The 14,026-nt window shown below is 41.5% G+C and overlaps 2 protein-coding genes and 1 long non-coding RNA gene across 3 annotated transcripts in view; 2 read left to right on the top strand and 1 right to left on the bottom strand.

Annotated features, from left to right (window-relative positions):
- lsp1a (lymphocyte specific protein 1 a) overlaps window positions 1–5,804 on the top strand; it is a 51,507-nt gene extending 45,703 nt beyond the window's left edge. Inside the window, exon 15 of the mRNA XM_088079609.1 lies at window positions 5,022–5,804. Within this exon, the coding sequence (XP_087935735.1) occupies window positions 5,022–5,044 (23 nt within the window). The 3' untranslated portion in view covers window positions 5,045–5,804. The remainder of the gene's footprint in view (window positions 1–5,021) is intronic.
- prr33 (proline rich 33) lies at window positions 791–9,754 on the bottom strand. The gene is made up of 3 exons (XM_042505304.2): window positions 9,612–9,754; window positions 9,204–9,251; window positions 791–4,388 (listed from the first exon to the last, which is right to left on the bottom strand). Exon 3 carries the CDS (start codon window positions 4,371–4,373, stop codon window positions 1,083–1,085), a length of 3,291 nt encoding a protein of 1,096 aa, XP_042361238.2. The 5' UTR covers window positions 4,374–4,388; window positions 9,204–9,251; window positions 9,612–9,754; the 3' UTR covers window positions 791–1,082.
- LOC148189082 (uncharacterized) lies at window positions 8,102–13,120 on the top strand. The gene is made up of 4 exons (XR_015776930.1): window positions 8,102–8,459; window positions 10,903–10,996; window positions 12,773–12,848; window positions 12,941–13,120. It is a non-coding gene; the product is annotated as an uncharacterized LOC148189082 (long non-coding RNA).
- The last annotated feature ends 906 nt before the right edge of the window (window positions 13,121–14,026 follow it).

Raw genomic sequence — 14,026 nt, 5'->3', positions numbered from 1 at the left:
ACTTTAAGTTTAAAGAATAATTCACCTGCAAAATGACCATTTGTACATCGATTATGCACCCCGTGTTACCCTGATTTCATGTAGAGAACACTGAATTTCTCACATGCCTCCACGGTGAACGAAGAATCCAAAAAAGGCGAACATTTTTCATGAATTGAAGTAATTGGGGTCCAAGTTAAATGACAGCAAAACTATATCAAAAAGTCTGTTTACAAACTCTCACACAACTCGTGCAATATAATCGAAGACTCATTTATCCGCCTTGTGCTCAGAATTTCACAAACACGTGACTTTTTACTAAAACATTATAAAATAAAACACGCCCGTACAGTCTCATGCATGGCCCAGGAACACTCTGCGTGCTGCTTATAGGCAGAAGTGTTTTATATTGCAAAGTTTAACAAAAAAGCAGTTGGATAAATGAGATTTGGATTATACTGCGCAAGTTTTGTGAGAGTAAATTTTGATATAAATTTGCTGCTTACTTCAGTTCACAATTGTTCACCTTTTTTTTGGATTCTCCATTCACCATAGAGGCATGCAAGAAAAACAAGTTTTTGTCACAAAGTCAACATATACAAGGAAGGAAATCAATATACAAATAGTCATTTTGCAGGTGAAGTATTCTTTTAAATTTCAATCTAACTACTGCACATAAATATTCAGTCTCAGTTTCACAGACAATTTTCTTTACAATGTATTTTCCAAAACCAAATATTTTCAGCTCTATAACTTGATCTATATTTTATTGTGAACGTGTGATGAAAGGAACAAATGAGAAGCTCTGAAATTACTGAAAACATAAACGCTTTAATCTGATGTAACGTCTGAATGACTTTAAGACAAATATAGTTTTCTCTCTCTTTTTTTTCAGATAATCCACAAATACAAACATTTAACATTCAGACACCCAGTCACACGAATTCAACACAAAGCATTTGTCAAGTATAAAGTTCGAAGCCGACCTCTCTACAACACAAACGTCATTCGTTTAACAAAGAGACTAAGATTTCTGCACCTGTACATAAAACCTGTATCAGAACTTTTTTCTTTACATTTTCGTCTAGGCAATTTATATGAGCTTAAATAGCGGTGAACCCCCTCGCTGTTCTGTTAAAGTCTTTTGGTTCCTCGTCTTTACCTTTCCGCCCAATCAAACCCATTTCGAAAACAGTTGAAATTTTCGTCACCGGTCTCGACGCCGCCTCTTTCAGCTTTTTAGCGTCAAACTTTGGACTGAAAAGCAGCACGGGCAGCCGGTAGGCAAACGAAGGTATCTCTTGTAGCTCGTCTTTTTGCTCCTCCTCCATCTTCTTCTCCGCCTCGCTTTTGTTTAGCTCGATCTGGTGCATGATGTTCTCTTTCGTGGAAAACATTTGGAAGAGGACAGCGTCCCACATCTTTGTTGCCATGGGAGCGTCTTTGGTTTGGTTCTCGTCCTGAGTGTCAGGCTTGTCGGCGGCCTTCTCAGCAGCCTTTTTCTCCTCGCTCTGGTCCTGCCCGGTGGCCTCCTTCTGAGGGCCTAACTCTGGAAATTTGGGCTCCTCCTGCTCCACCACCATGTGCTTCTTGAGTCGGGACCACCCGCTTACTTTAGATTTCACTCCCTTTGGCTTTTGTATGACTTTAAGAAGGGGCTCGGCTGCAAGGGGGGCTTCATCTGCTTCCTTTTTCTCGTATTTATCTGATGAAGCTGATTCTGCTTTCTTTTCTTTTCCTTTGTCCTCACTTCCTGTTGACTCAGCTGCCTTTAAGTCTTCGACTTTAGACGTGGTAGCAGCTACAGGTTTTGCTGTCTCTTTTTTAACTGAGACGTCAGCTTTTTCCTCAGTTCCAGTTTTCTGGACTTTATCTTTGCCTAAAAGTTTTCTTACTGCCTTCAGAGGATCCTGGTCATCACCTTTGGGCAGAGGACGTTTGGCTACAGGAGGTGTCATCTTTGGTTTGGCGGCTTCTTGAACTGGTGCTGTCACCTTCGGTTTCTTGGGGGTTTTCTCCTCTGCTGTTGGAGGTTTAGCCTTTGGTGTTTCTTGAACCGCTATTTTTTCTTGTTTTGCTGCAACCTGAGTGGATACTGAACTTGCCTTTTGTGTTGTTCCTGTGTCAGATGCTTGTGAGACAATAATAACAGGGATCGAGGGCACGGTGGCGATCTTCTGATCTTTCACATCGGGTTTATCTACATCTTTGGCCATCTCTTTGGATTGAGACGCCTCAGATGTGGTTTGTTCCTTCACAGATGGCTTTTCTTCAGGTGTTTTGGATTTTGCCGTTTCCTCTTTTGAGGCTTTAACCTCCTTTTCAGGTTGTGTCTTAAAACCGGAGATAGCAAATGCTGGAGTGTAAGTTCTGATTCCACCATAAGCAGCATATTCAGCCGGTGTCAATCCACGGTAGCCAGACTTTGGTTTTTGAGACACTTGGGTGGGTGTTTTAGGTCTTTGAAAGGCCACTGGTGACACACCAGAAGGCGATGTCCCATATGTTGGTGTCTTTGGTCTTTTATAACCAGGTGATGTGGACATAAGTCGGGATGCCTCGTACGTTGGAGTCTTAGGCCTCTTGTTGCCGTGAGGAGGCACTGTTGGTGTTTTTAGCTCAGATGTTGGACTTTTAGGTCTTTGGGAGCCAGTTGGAGCAGTTTCTCTGGTCAGATCAGGCTCTGATTTTGACTTTGTGATGCTCTGTTGGACGGGTTTAACAGCAGGAGTCAGGTCCAAATGAATGTCCCCGTTTGGTAGTGTTTCAGTAGGCTTAGATTCAATAGCTTTCGCACTTTCAGAAACTGTTTGGGGCGTTCTTGACCTGTCTGGCTCTACTGTGATTGGTAACACGGCAAACAAGAGTGGATTGGGTCTGGAGACTTCAAAGACAGGCGTTGCAGCCCGAGTCACATGGTATGCTGGGGTTTTAGGCCTTCCTGCCGAAACCCTTGACTGAAACTCAGAAGTTGGTGTTAGTCTGATTTCAGATGTCGGAGTTGCTCTTTTGAGTTCAGATGTCGGAGTTGCTCTTTTGAGTTCAGATGTCGGAGTTGCTCTTTTGAGTTCAGATGTCGGAGTTGCTCTTTTGAGTTCAGATTTCGGAGTTGCTCTTTTGAGTTCAGATGTCGGAGTTGCTCGTTTGAGTTCAGATGTCGGAGTTGCTCGTTTGATCTCAGATGTCGGAGTTGCTCTTTTGAGTTCAGATGTCGGAGTTGCTCTTTTGAGTTCAGATGTTGGAGTTGCTCTTTTGAGTTCAGATGTTGGAGTTGCTCTTTTGAGTTCAGATGTTGGAGTTGCTCGTTTGATCTCAGATGTCGGAGTTGCTCTTTTGATTTCAGATGTCGGAGTTACACTTGTAGTGATCTCTGCTGTTGGTGTTGTGCCTCTCTTACTTTCTAAAGTTGGTGTTTTCCTCTGAGGATCTGTGCCCAATAAAGGAGGCTGAGCTGTTGGTATTGTACCTCCTCTGACCTCAGATGCCAGAGTCAGGTCTTTACTTTGAGGTACTGTGCTGCCAATAGCGGTTAGTCCAGCTGTGTCATACACCGGTGGGGTCCTGGATAACTCATAGTACGATGTGCTTGCTGTGTACATCCTAATTTGAGGGACATCAAACATCGGTTTGGGCGATCTTGAAGGTTCGGTTGCTTTGAATGTTGGACGTGGACTTTTGGATTTGAATTGGGTCAACACAGTGAGAGGGCGAATCACAGCTTGACCCCCTGTTGCTGTATAAGGAGTCGGGCCTGGACCTTTTGTCTGTGGAGTTCCTGCACCTGCAGCAGGTCTAAGACCAGCCTGAGTTTCACCAAATGTGCCAAAAGCTGGCTTTTTCACTTCAGCAGCTGGCACTGTTGCCTCAGGTACAGAAGAGGCTGGCTGAGATATTTTCGGCACCTCCTGCTCGGCAACTGGCCCCTGAGCTGATGAGACTCCAGGAAGGTGGGTCGATGCAGAATATGAAGAAAATGTGGTAACATGCTGTGAGTAAGAGTATGATGGGGTCGCCACCGTCTGAGGTGAGAACCTTGCTTCTCTTTTGTAAGCTGCACGCTGCGGGTAAGGGGACGCCACGTGTTGATACAGCGGCCTGACGGTGAACCGTTGAGGCTGCTGAACACCGAAGAGGCTGAACGGTGTCTCTGGAGTCCTTGGAGGCGTGGAGTGGTCACTGTGCTCGAGGTCAGGGCTTGCTTCATTCACAGGGGAAAGGCTGGAGCGGAAAGGCGCGGCGGACTGCGATGCCTGAGCGGAAGCCTTTTTCTTTGCGGTTCTTTTGAGGAGCTTCTGAAGCCGAACATTGTCCTTTCCAGGCTTGGGCAGCAGGGGTGGGGGGTACTGCTGGGAAAACAGGCCCGGCTGGGTCACAGCACTATAAGCGACAGCCATGAGCGCGTCAGCACCCTGTGGAGAAAAAAACAAAAAACAATAACTTTTAGAAAAGGGGAATTAACGGGTGCTGGGTAGCTCATTTGGTAGAGCACGTCCTCTATGTTTAGAAGCTATGTGGCCTCGTCACAGTGGGTTCGAATCCGATATCCCTTCGCTGCATATTATCTCCACTCTCTCTCATCCACATTTCCCGTCATCTCTCTAGCTGTCCTATCAAAAACAGGCCAACAATAATAGAAAATCCATCCAATAAAGTCATCACAAATTTTAAAATGCTGCCCCCTCTTTTATTAAATCTAACATCCAACCTGTCCTTAATCAATACTCCACTGTCAAAGCACTTTGTTAACTCTGTTTTTAAAGGTGCTTTATACATTTATTATTATTATTATTATTATTATTATTATTATTATTATTATTACAGTGAGGAAACATTCCTTAATATGTAAGGTCCAACATCCTATTACAATAGAAAATATATAAATATTCCATTTCACTGAACCTCTCAAAAGGCTTCAGACCTTTATAAACTCTGCAGTTTCTTAAATGTTCAAACTTTCCAAAATAAATCATGACATTTGACATTTGGACCACATAAATGCATATAAATACATATTTAACATTTTCTTTTTGTGTCTTTTGCAGATTTATATCATAATGATTACTGAGAGGGTGTCGTCTCTGCAGGAACGAACAGAAGCGACCACTACAGGCTCAGTATTTCATTTATATCCACGAAATCACATTTCCAGATTTTCTCAGTTGTACTACTACAAACCAACAGCTCAAGTCCAAAAGTTTTAATCGTCAAATGTTTATATTTGTTCATTTCCCTCTTTGCTTTTGTATTTTCTGACTTTCTGTTTCTATTATTATGTACATATCTGACAGTGAGCTTTATTGTTTCTGTATTCTTGTCTGCTGCCGTGTTTAGGTGAACCGTTCCTAATATCTGCTAAATCCTTGTAATATGGTGTGTAGGGAAAAAGTCTCTAGAATAGAAAAATCACATTTTCCATTCACATAGAACTGATGGATCACACTTTATGTTATCTGCTCTGCACTTTTGGCTGAAGAACAATCTGAAACCGTAGAGCTTTGGAGAAACACATTTTGTCAAAAACTGCAAAAGCAGAAATACTGACGATAACAGCAACACTGAAAGTATGAAAATGGAGCTGATAGAGTCTTGGCTCATTTGGTGCAGCCATGTGTGCAAACTAGAGGTCACAGATTATCTATTACACTATCTGTTACAGCTCAACAACTTTTATCACCTGATCTTTACAATCAAACACTTTAATCTGTATGTTTTTATCAGCTCTGTCTCTGTACTACTGCAGACATTTTTCAGTTTTAATATCTATGTACTGCTGATTGTATGTGTTTATAACCCCGTTTCTTAAATAAATTAAAAATACTTTTCTACTTTTGCAGTGCCTTCATTGTCAAACTGCTTTAGCCTAAACAAAACGTTATCTTTTTAAATCCAAAATGTTCACTGCATCATCCAATAGTGAGTAAGATATCCATAATATTACAGCCCCACCAAGGCTGTCATCATGTTAGGTACTCAACCTAAAGTTACGTACTTTATTTAAAGTTACGTACGTTAGGTTCAGGGGAATAAAGTTACATAGGTTTAGGAAGAGAAACATGGTTTGGAATTGTAAAGTTACGTATGTTGGGTAAAGGCCAGTAAAGTTATGTAGGTTAGTTTCAGTAAGGTGTTACATTAGTTACATTAGTTGTTGAAAGTAAAGTTACGTAGGTTGAATTTAGGAAAGTTAAACTATCTACATAAGTTATAGGAAAGTAAAACTTACCTAGTTTGGGTTTGAGAAAGTAAAGTTGGGTTTAGGAAAGTTAAACTTCCTACATTAGGTTTAAGAAAGTTAAATTATTTAGATTTGGTTTGGAAAAGTAAAGTTAGGCAGTTAAATTTTTGGAAAGTCCTCTTTGGTCCTGAGAAAAGTACCTCAAACACTTGCTCAGTTTCCTTAAAATCACTGGGGGCGATCAGTGTTCCCTCGGGGATGTCTACTAATGATTTTTGAACTTTCCTAAAGTGCTATAAATCAGCCAAAACTTTTTCTTGACTACACAAGAAATATCCAAATAAAATGTCCTGATTGTGTTCCTGCTTCACAGAGGATGACCACTTCAGTTTAATAGCTCCATGATCTTTTCTTATTTAAAAATGCTTTATTTGAAATCAAGTATAAATGCAGTTAAAGCACAGAATAAATAGAAATCCCTAACATGCAAATCTAAAACAATGCACTTTTAGATTTTAAGTTTTTCGATCTGAGTCAGATGGAGGGAAGAAACGTTCGCCACCCACAAAGGAGCCTGTTATCCTTCAACCGAGGTTCAAACATAAAAATCAACGATTTCAGTTTACGATGTTTTCATGCCGTTACAAAACATCCTCCACACAGATGACACTTGTTTAGGTGCCGTTTATAAAAGCCAGAGATCAGTTCTGCAAGCTGTAAAATCAGCAGGAGAATCCAGCTGGAGTCTTCCTGGATGATGTTACTGCCTCACAGCTGATCCTGGATGCTTTTTTGCTTTCGCCTAATTTTAGTTTGAAGGCCGAGAGGAGTCCCAGCCAATCACCTGCTTCCCTTTTTTAAGACTCTTGACTTTTTACAGGCTGCATCACTTTCCCGAAAACAATAAATCAGGGTGCTGTGATGAGGATCAGATGGAGCCTCTGCAGCTTCAGCTGATTTCTGAGCATCAAAAACAAACTCCACGTAAGGTCAAAATCAGTATACTCAGTATCAGTGTTATTTCTATGGACATTTAACTGGTATTTGTTGGTATCTCCATCGTTGGCCTTAAATTCCTAAATATTAGGTCTTTGATTAGCTATCAAAGGACCTTTTTTGACCAAGAAAAAAAAAAAATCTCTGTGCAGCTGCAAAACACATTTGGGCCTTATAATGAAGGTAGCGCAGTCTGTGAAGACTAAATTAGTCAGCAGTACTCAAAAGTTTTGAGAACTCACTAATTAGCTTTACCACAAGGTGGCGACACTGCAGCGGGATATTTATGATTATTTGACACTTTAACGTAGCAGAATTGGCGATAAAAACGAACGAATCCATCCACGTACCATTACTTTCCTAGTTTTCCTCCAAAGCTCTTAGTTCATGGAATTTGGAGACTATAGCTAGCCTTGTTAGGGAAACTCGTCTCAAAATTTAGAGAAATGTGCCGTGCTGTATTACACACATTTAGATGACGAGATGCTGTAATGTGGAGGCTCTTACACACCTTCAGTAACTCGTGGACAGGTGCAGGGGAAAATTGTTCTTTGGTAAAGTGAATTCAGACACACTGTCCTATCACTTGTAATATTATTAATAATATTTAAATTGACAAATTTTCAGTCCTCAGACCTTCATCAGGTAAGACAACTAAATGTACATAGCAAGGACACTCAGCTTGCTTTGCTTGGGGGCCACTTTTGCCAAATAAAAGGAGGCCAGGGGCCAGTTGCAGCAGCTCCATACATGCTTCTGGGATTTTAGGATATTTCTCTGATTTTAGGACATTTAGGACATTTCTAGGATTTTAGGAAAATTCAAGGATTCTAGGATTTTTAAGGATTTTCAATTTCTAGGATTTTATCAAGTTTCTAGGATTTTGGCACATTTCTAGGATTTGTATGACTTTTCTAAGATTTTAGGATGTTTCTAGGAACTTAACACGTTTCGAGGATTTTCTGACATTAGGAGCTTAGCTGTGACCTCTGTCAGGTGGTGCAGGGGATCCCCTTTGGGCACTTGCTGTTTTATGGCACCTTATGTAAAAAGTCATTTTATTTTAATTGTTAATTCAAAAATGGTTGGATATCCTTCCTGCACCCTATCAGGCGCCAGATTTGGCCCGTGGGCCTAAAGTTCAGCATCACTGGTGTATAGGATACACATTTTTCAAATTGGAGAATTGCTTCAGGCTTACAACAAATTAAAATTTTGAAAAAAATTTGGCCATTACTCATTTCTTGTCACAGGGAGCCACTGGAGCGGGGGACTAAAGAGCAGCGATGGCGGCCTGTTTTAAAAAGAGGTAATATTTGATCCATACCTGATATTATGAGGTTACGGTTAACAGTTTTATTTTTCAGCTTTGTCAGGATCCTGTCGTGTCTCCTCACACTTAAATACACACATAGATGTGTAAATATATCTGCTGAGGGGTGAAAGTGAATGCAGAGCATCTGACCTCACGACATCACAGCCCGGCGGCGCTGGATTGGGCGTCAGAAATATGTTGTTACTGAGAATACCCAACCACACCAGAGGACAAGAATTTAACATAAAACGGTGGATTAATGTTTTTTTTCGTCTTTTTTTCCATTCCCCCGATAACACTGCAAAAGCGTCATATAATATTAGCGCAATCAGTCTGAACATTAAAAATAAGAGCGAGATAAGTTTCTGATAACTGTACAAAAACAACTGTTTAATTTCCTCGGTTTATTATGTGTGTCACCTCAGTGAAATGTAGGCCAGAGCTGGTTGTGTTTTAAAGCCCTCCCTCCTTCCTCCCTGAACCCGCAGCCTGTCTGACACATGAGAGCTCACTCCTCCTTTTAAGGCGCTGGTAGGTTTGGTATTTGGAGCGCCTTCAGGATGCAAGTTCAAAAGAGGAAAGGGTAATAATAGCCGTGTAATAAAAAACCAAGTTGGTCCACAATGGCCTCCTTAAGTAAATGAATGCACCCCAAAAAGTCATTCTGTGAAGTTATGAGTCTTCACACTCAAACACAGCAAACGGTTTTAGAGTTTAGATGGAAAAGACGGGACGTACCAGGTAAAAACTTGTTGCAGATGTTCAAGGCGCTCCAGGCGGGTTCCCCTTGACGGACAGGAGAGAACATTCATTCAGGTTCAATGTTGAATATCAGACTTTATTCCCTATAATTACACAGCAGGAGGATTACAGCAGAAAGCTAAAATGTGCTCATGATTCAGTCATGCCTCGCTGCAGATAAATGACAGGGCAGAGTGTGATTTGAAGCCACAGTGCGAGGCTAACACTTAGCTCAGCCCTGCTGGTGCAAAAAAAAACACCCCGAGCTCTTCACACACACACGTCAGATCTCTGGCTGCAGAGGTGGGGGGGCTCTGCATTCGACAGCAGCTGCCTCCTCAACACTGCTAACAGCTTCCCTGCGCTCTATCTGGTGAATAAAAGACGTAATTGTGGCGTGTTTACCTGTGCGAGTGCTGCTCGGGGGGCGGCCGGCCGGCTGCTGCCTGCTTGTCCCAGCCCGGAGTGTCAAAGCGGCAGGTTCATGTTGAGCCCAACTCGACCCCCCTTCCTACAAATGGAAGGAACAGACGCCATGGCAGTCCAAAAATAAATCCTGAGCCGTGTGAGCTGCTCAGAGTGACAGCCGAGCGAGGCGAGACGCAGCGCCGACAGGCCACAGCACCTTAGGTTTCACCACCTCAGGGCTCTAAATGTGGGGTCCGAGGGCCATCAAGGGGTCCTTCATGGATGTGCTATGGATCCGGCAGGGGGCTCCAAACATGAGTTCAACGTCACATGATTTGAATAATGTAGAAATAATTCAGGGGTTCTTGATGGGATTCGGGTTTTCCAGGCAGGTGGGCTGTAAAGACGTTTTGGTTGGTGGAAGTTCATGGCACCTCATCACACCCCAGACCTTCATGTGGGAGTCCAGTGTTTGCTTCCTGTCTAAATTTGATGTTTTTCCACACCGTACTACGTGCCTCCTTCCCTCAGTCCCAACCATGCAGGCCAGATCGTGCTGTTGTTGACGTCCCAGCGTCGGTCGTCATGTATTTTTGTTGCCGAAACACAAACACATGCAGCATCATCCCTGCATGTGCCCGTGTGGACATCATGATGGTGTCATCAGCAGCAAACACGAAATGATACCCAGAGCGTAATATCGAGACAAAGACGTCTACTTTGTGGTGATTCAGGATGAGAGCGTGTTGTAGCTGGATTAGCATGATTGTACAGAAACAGGTGAAACGACCACGACCTCTTTATATTGCTCGGTTGAGTTCGGGCATTTGGCAAAAAAAAACCTACTTTGTTAGGTTTTAAAAAGATTTTGTTTTCTGTCAGTTTTTGTCATGTACGGAACGTAAATATGTTGTAAATTGACATTAGTACGTCACATGACATAACTTTGTGTTACGTGTTAAAAGTTAAAATATAACATTAACTGAAGTAGTTTAAAGAATGAAAGTCTGTGTAATGCTGCAAGTTATCATTTATGTGTCACATGGAAATAATACAAACTTAAGTGGGATCCTGTCAGCTCTTTTAACTCGTGTACTGTGATTCAGTTCTTTACGCGTCTTCTTAGATCTTTGGCTGATACTTTATATTTGTCCGTGACTTAACTCGGCAGCGCTGCTCCACAGTTACCCCGTCAGATGAGATGTCACGGCGGTTATTCACAGCGCCTCTCACTCCCAACCGTCCGTACGAACTGTAAAGCAAACTCTTCCTCTCCTTCTCTTGCCAGAGTCCCCGGCTCCATCGGATCAAGGTTAACTCAGGACGTTACCTCAGGAGACCGCTGTTCGTGGCCCACCAAGTGAACTTTGAGTTATTTTAAGGTACGTCAACACCACGTTTGTTTTCCTTACCCTAACCTACGTGACTTTGCTCACCTGATGTAACCTACGTAACTTTACTTACCGAAACCTAATTTACATGACTTAACTCACCTGAATTTATCCTACGTAGCTTTACTTACCCGATCTAACCTACGTAACTTTACTTGCCTAAACTTTACGTAACTTTACTTACCTAAACCTTAAGTACCTAGTTGCTTACCTAAACCCTACATAACCTTACTTTCCTTAACCTAACTTACGTAACTTTATTTACCTGATCTAACCTACGTAACTTTACTTACCTAAACTTTACGTAACTTTACTTACCTAAACCCTATGTAACCTTACTTGCCTCAACCTTGCATAACTTCACTTGCCCGAAACCTAACCTACGTGAGTTTGCTTACCTACACATATCCTGCATAGCTTTAGTTGCCTAAGTCCAACCTACGTAACTTTACTTACCTAAATACATCCTACATAACTGCCCTCTCCTTAATCTAATACTTAACTTTCCGAAACCTTACATAGCTTTTATTGCCTAAACCTCATGTAACTTCACTTTCCTTAAACTAACCTACGTAACTTGACATGCATGAACCTAACCTACAACTCTTTACTTACCTTAAGCTAAACTACATAACTTTACCTGCCTAAACTTAACCCACGTGACTTTACCTACCGTATCTAAACGTAACTTACATAACTTTACTTACCTAAATCTAACCTAAGTAACTTTACTTGCCTAAATCTTACCAACGTAACTTAATGTTAATTACTTAACCTTGCCTTAAGTAAATAGGCTTACTTTATGTTAAGGATGTAAAATGACAAAGCTATTTGTGGGGCACTAAGTCATTAAATATCATTTGGCTGTTCTCGTAGGGGGGTTATGTGGTTCTCGAGGCATCCCAGTACTCCCACTCTCCCAAGGTTTTATGAATCCTTAATGGGGTTACAAGGATATTTAAGGGGTTAAATAGTTCTTTTTTGGGACCATTGACCGTATGATGTGTTTTCTGTGGGGTTTTACAAGTATTTCTGTGGTTCGAAGAGTCATTCAGATGGTTTGTGGAGTTCTTGTGGGGTTCTTATGTAATCCAGGAGAGCTTTCAGGAGGCCTTGTGTGAGTTTCTGGTGGATTTTAGGGGTTAAAATGGGGTTAAAATGGTGTAACAGCACAGTCCAATTGGCAGAATAAAATGTTGTAATTGTACATGTCTGCAAAACACATTTCATACATACTGTATATTGATGTTTCTAAAGTGACGTGGTGTATACGAGCTGACATCTGGAGGTTTTTAATGAGTCATACTTGCATTTTCAGTGATTTTAAAGTCAACAAACATGGGTGTTTTTTTGATGATATGTCGCTGTATTTCCACCGGGCATAGTGCCATTAAAAGCGGTTGTTTCTTATTGAGACATTGCTATGATTCCTGCTGGGATAGGTCCATTAGTTTGTATTTTAAGATGAAATATGATCCTTTTTTTTCCATAACCAAGTGTTTTGCCCCTAAACCTAACAGCACATTAACCACAGCATTGTTAGAAAGTAAAGAACGTATCAGCTACATAAAAACATACAAATGTCACTTTTTTGGCAATTGAGTTGTGCAGCAGGTTCTGACGACAGGTCTTGGACCGGATGGTCCATATTCACAGTATTTGAGAAGGTGTAAGGATCCTTGAGGTCCTGGAAAAGCGGCATTTCTTTGACCATACTGTGATATATAATGCACTGTGTGACTGTTTCTGTGGTTTGTTTCATCCCAGCAGCTGGAGCGAGGACAGGTCAGCTCAACTGTAAACCAACTACAGCTCCACAGAGCAGGAGGTCTTTGGCCTGCAGGTTTGTCTATTTGTGTTTGTGTGACATGAAAACATTTGACACTCCCACATGAGGGTGACCAGCACTTTCTGTTCTCTATCCTGTCATTGTAGCGCCCCCTGCAGGAAATTAGAGGGTCATTCAGCATCCCTGAGACGGCTGAGACCGACACACGAATCACAGATCCTGCTTACAAATCAAACGGAGGAGTCTGCTGAATGATTCATGCTGCAGCTTGTTTAGACTTACAGCTCAACTCAAAGACATTAGCAACAGATCAAACTGATCCTCTATCAGACAGGTAGCTGTTTTTGGAAAGAAAATTATACTGAAAATAAAATCCAACAATGTATTTCAAACTATTACAACTTAATGTATGTATATATATATATATATATATATCATAACATTATTTCTAATAGAGAATTTTGAAAGGACAAAAACAATCATACATAATAATAATAAATATTTTACAGCACTTTAAAACCGTTACAAAGTGCTTAACACATAAAATAAACGCAGGAAAGACTTTACAATATAACACCAAAGAAAAACACAAAAACACAGGAAAACTTTTAAAAAGTAAAAAAGACATCACATATTACATAACTAAAAGACACCAATAAGCACAAAATGTTTACATTAATACCAAACAATTCTTATTTTCACTTTATTTTGTCCGACACTGAGAAACGGCAGCCTGACGGCGGGAGGATGTGCAGTTTGTGTAAGTTCTCAGCTATCATTTAATGTTTTTTTTGTTTGTTTGTTTGTTTGTTTGTTTTTTGTTTTTAGGACCTGCACGGACTAAAATTATCTGACGTAGATCCAGTGATTTTGGGGGAAATACTTCTTCAGCACTTCTGATTGATTCTTTCAAACCAGTGAGTCAAAGAAAACAAGCAGAAGGTGGATCAGCAGGACAGATTAACCGCGCTGGTGTCCTCCTGTGACTGTACATTATGTTTACTTCTTTAAGAGGTTTCAGGATCACCACCTGCCTCGCTCCCTTGATGTCCAAACTCTCCTCTCAGTCTCAGATGAAATTTGCTTGCCTAATGCAGCTGACCCCAGAATAGCAACCTGGGGGCGTCTTGGCTGCCCCCTTCTCCAAACTTGAGCGTCCCTCCTGATGCATCGGACCCTTCCATCTCCTTATTGAGTGCCAGCGATGGGAGGGGGGGGCGCGAAGCGGTGGT

This window comes from Plectropomus leopardus, chromosome 7 (genome assembly GCF_026936395.1).
Source record: "Plectropomus leopardus strain MGB_pleo_1.0 chromosome 7, ASM2693639v1, whole genome shotgun sequence".
NCBI lineage: Eukaryota > Metazoa > Chordata > Actinopteri > Perciformes > Serranidae > Plectropomus > Plectropomus leopardus.
Note: the sequence above shows the minus strand (reverse complement) of the source record. Positions and strands in the feature narration are given on the sequence as shown.

Bases quoted from the DNA above. Each gene is read 5' to 3' on its own strand.
- prr33 (XM_042505304.2), bottom strand. From the start codon at position 4,373: ATGGCTGTCGCTTATAGTGCTGTGACCCAGCCGGGCCTGTTTTCCCAG.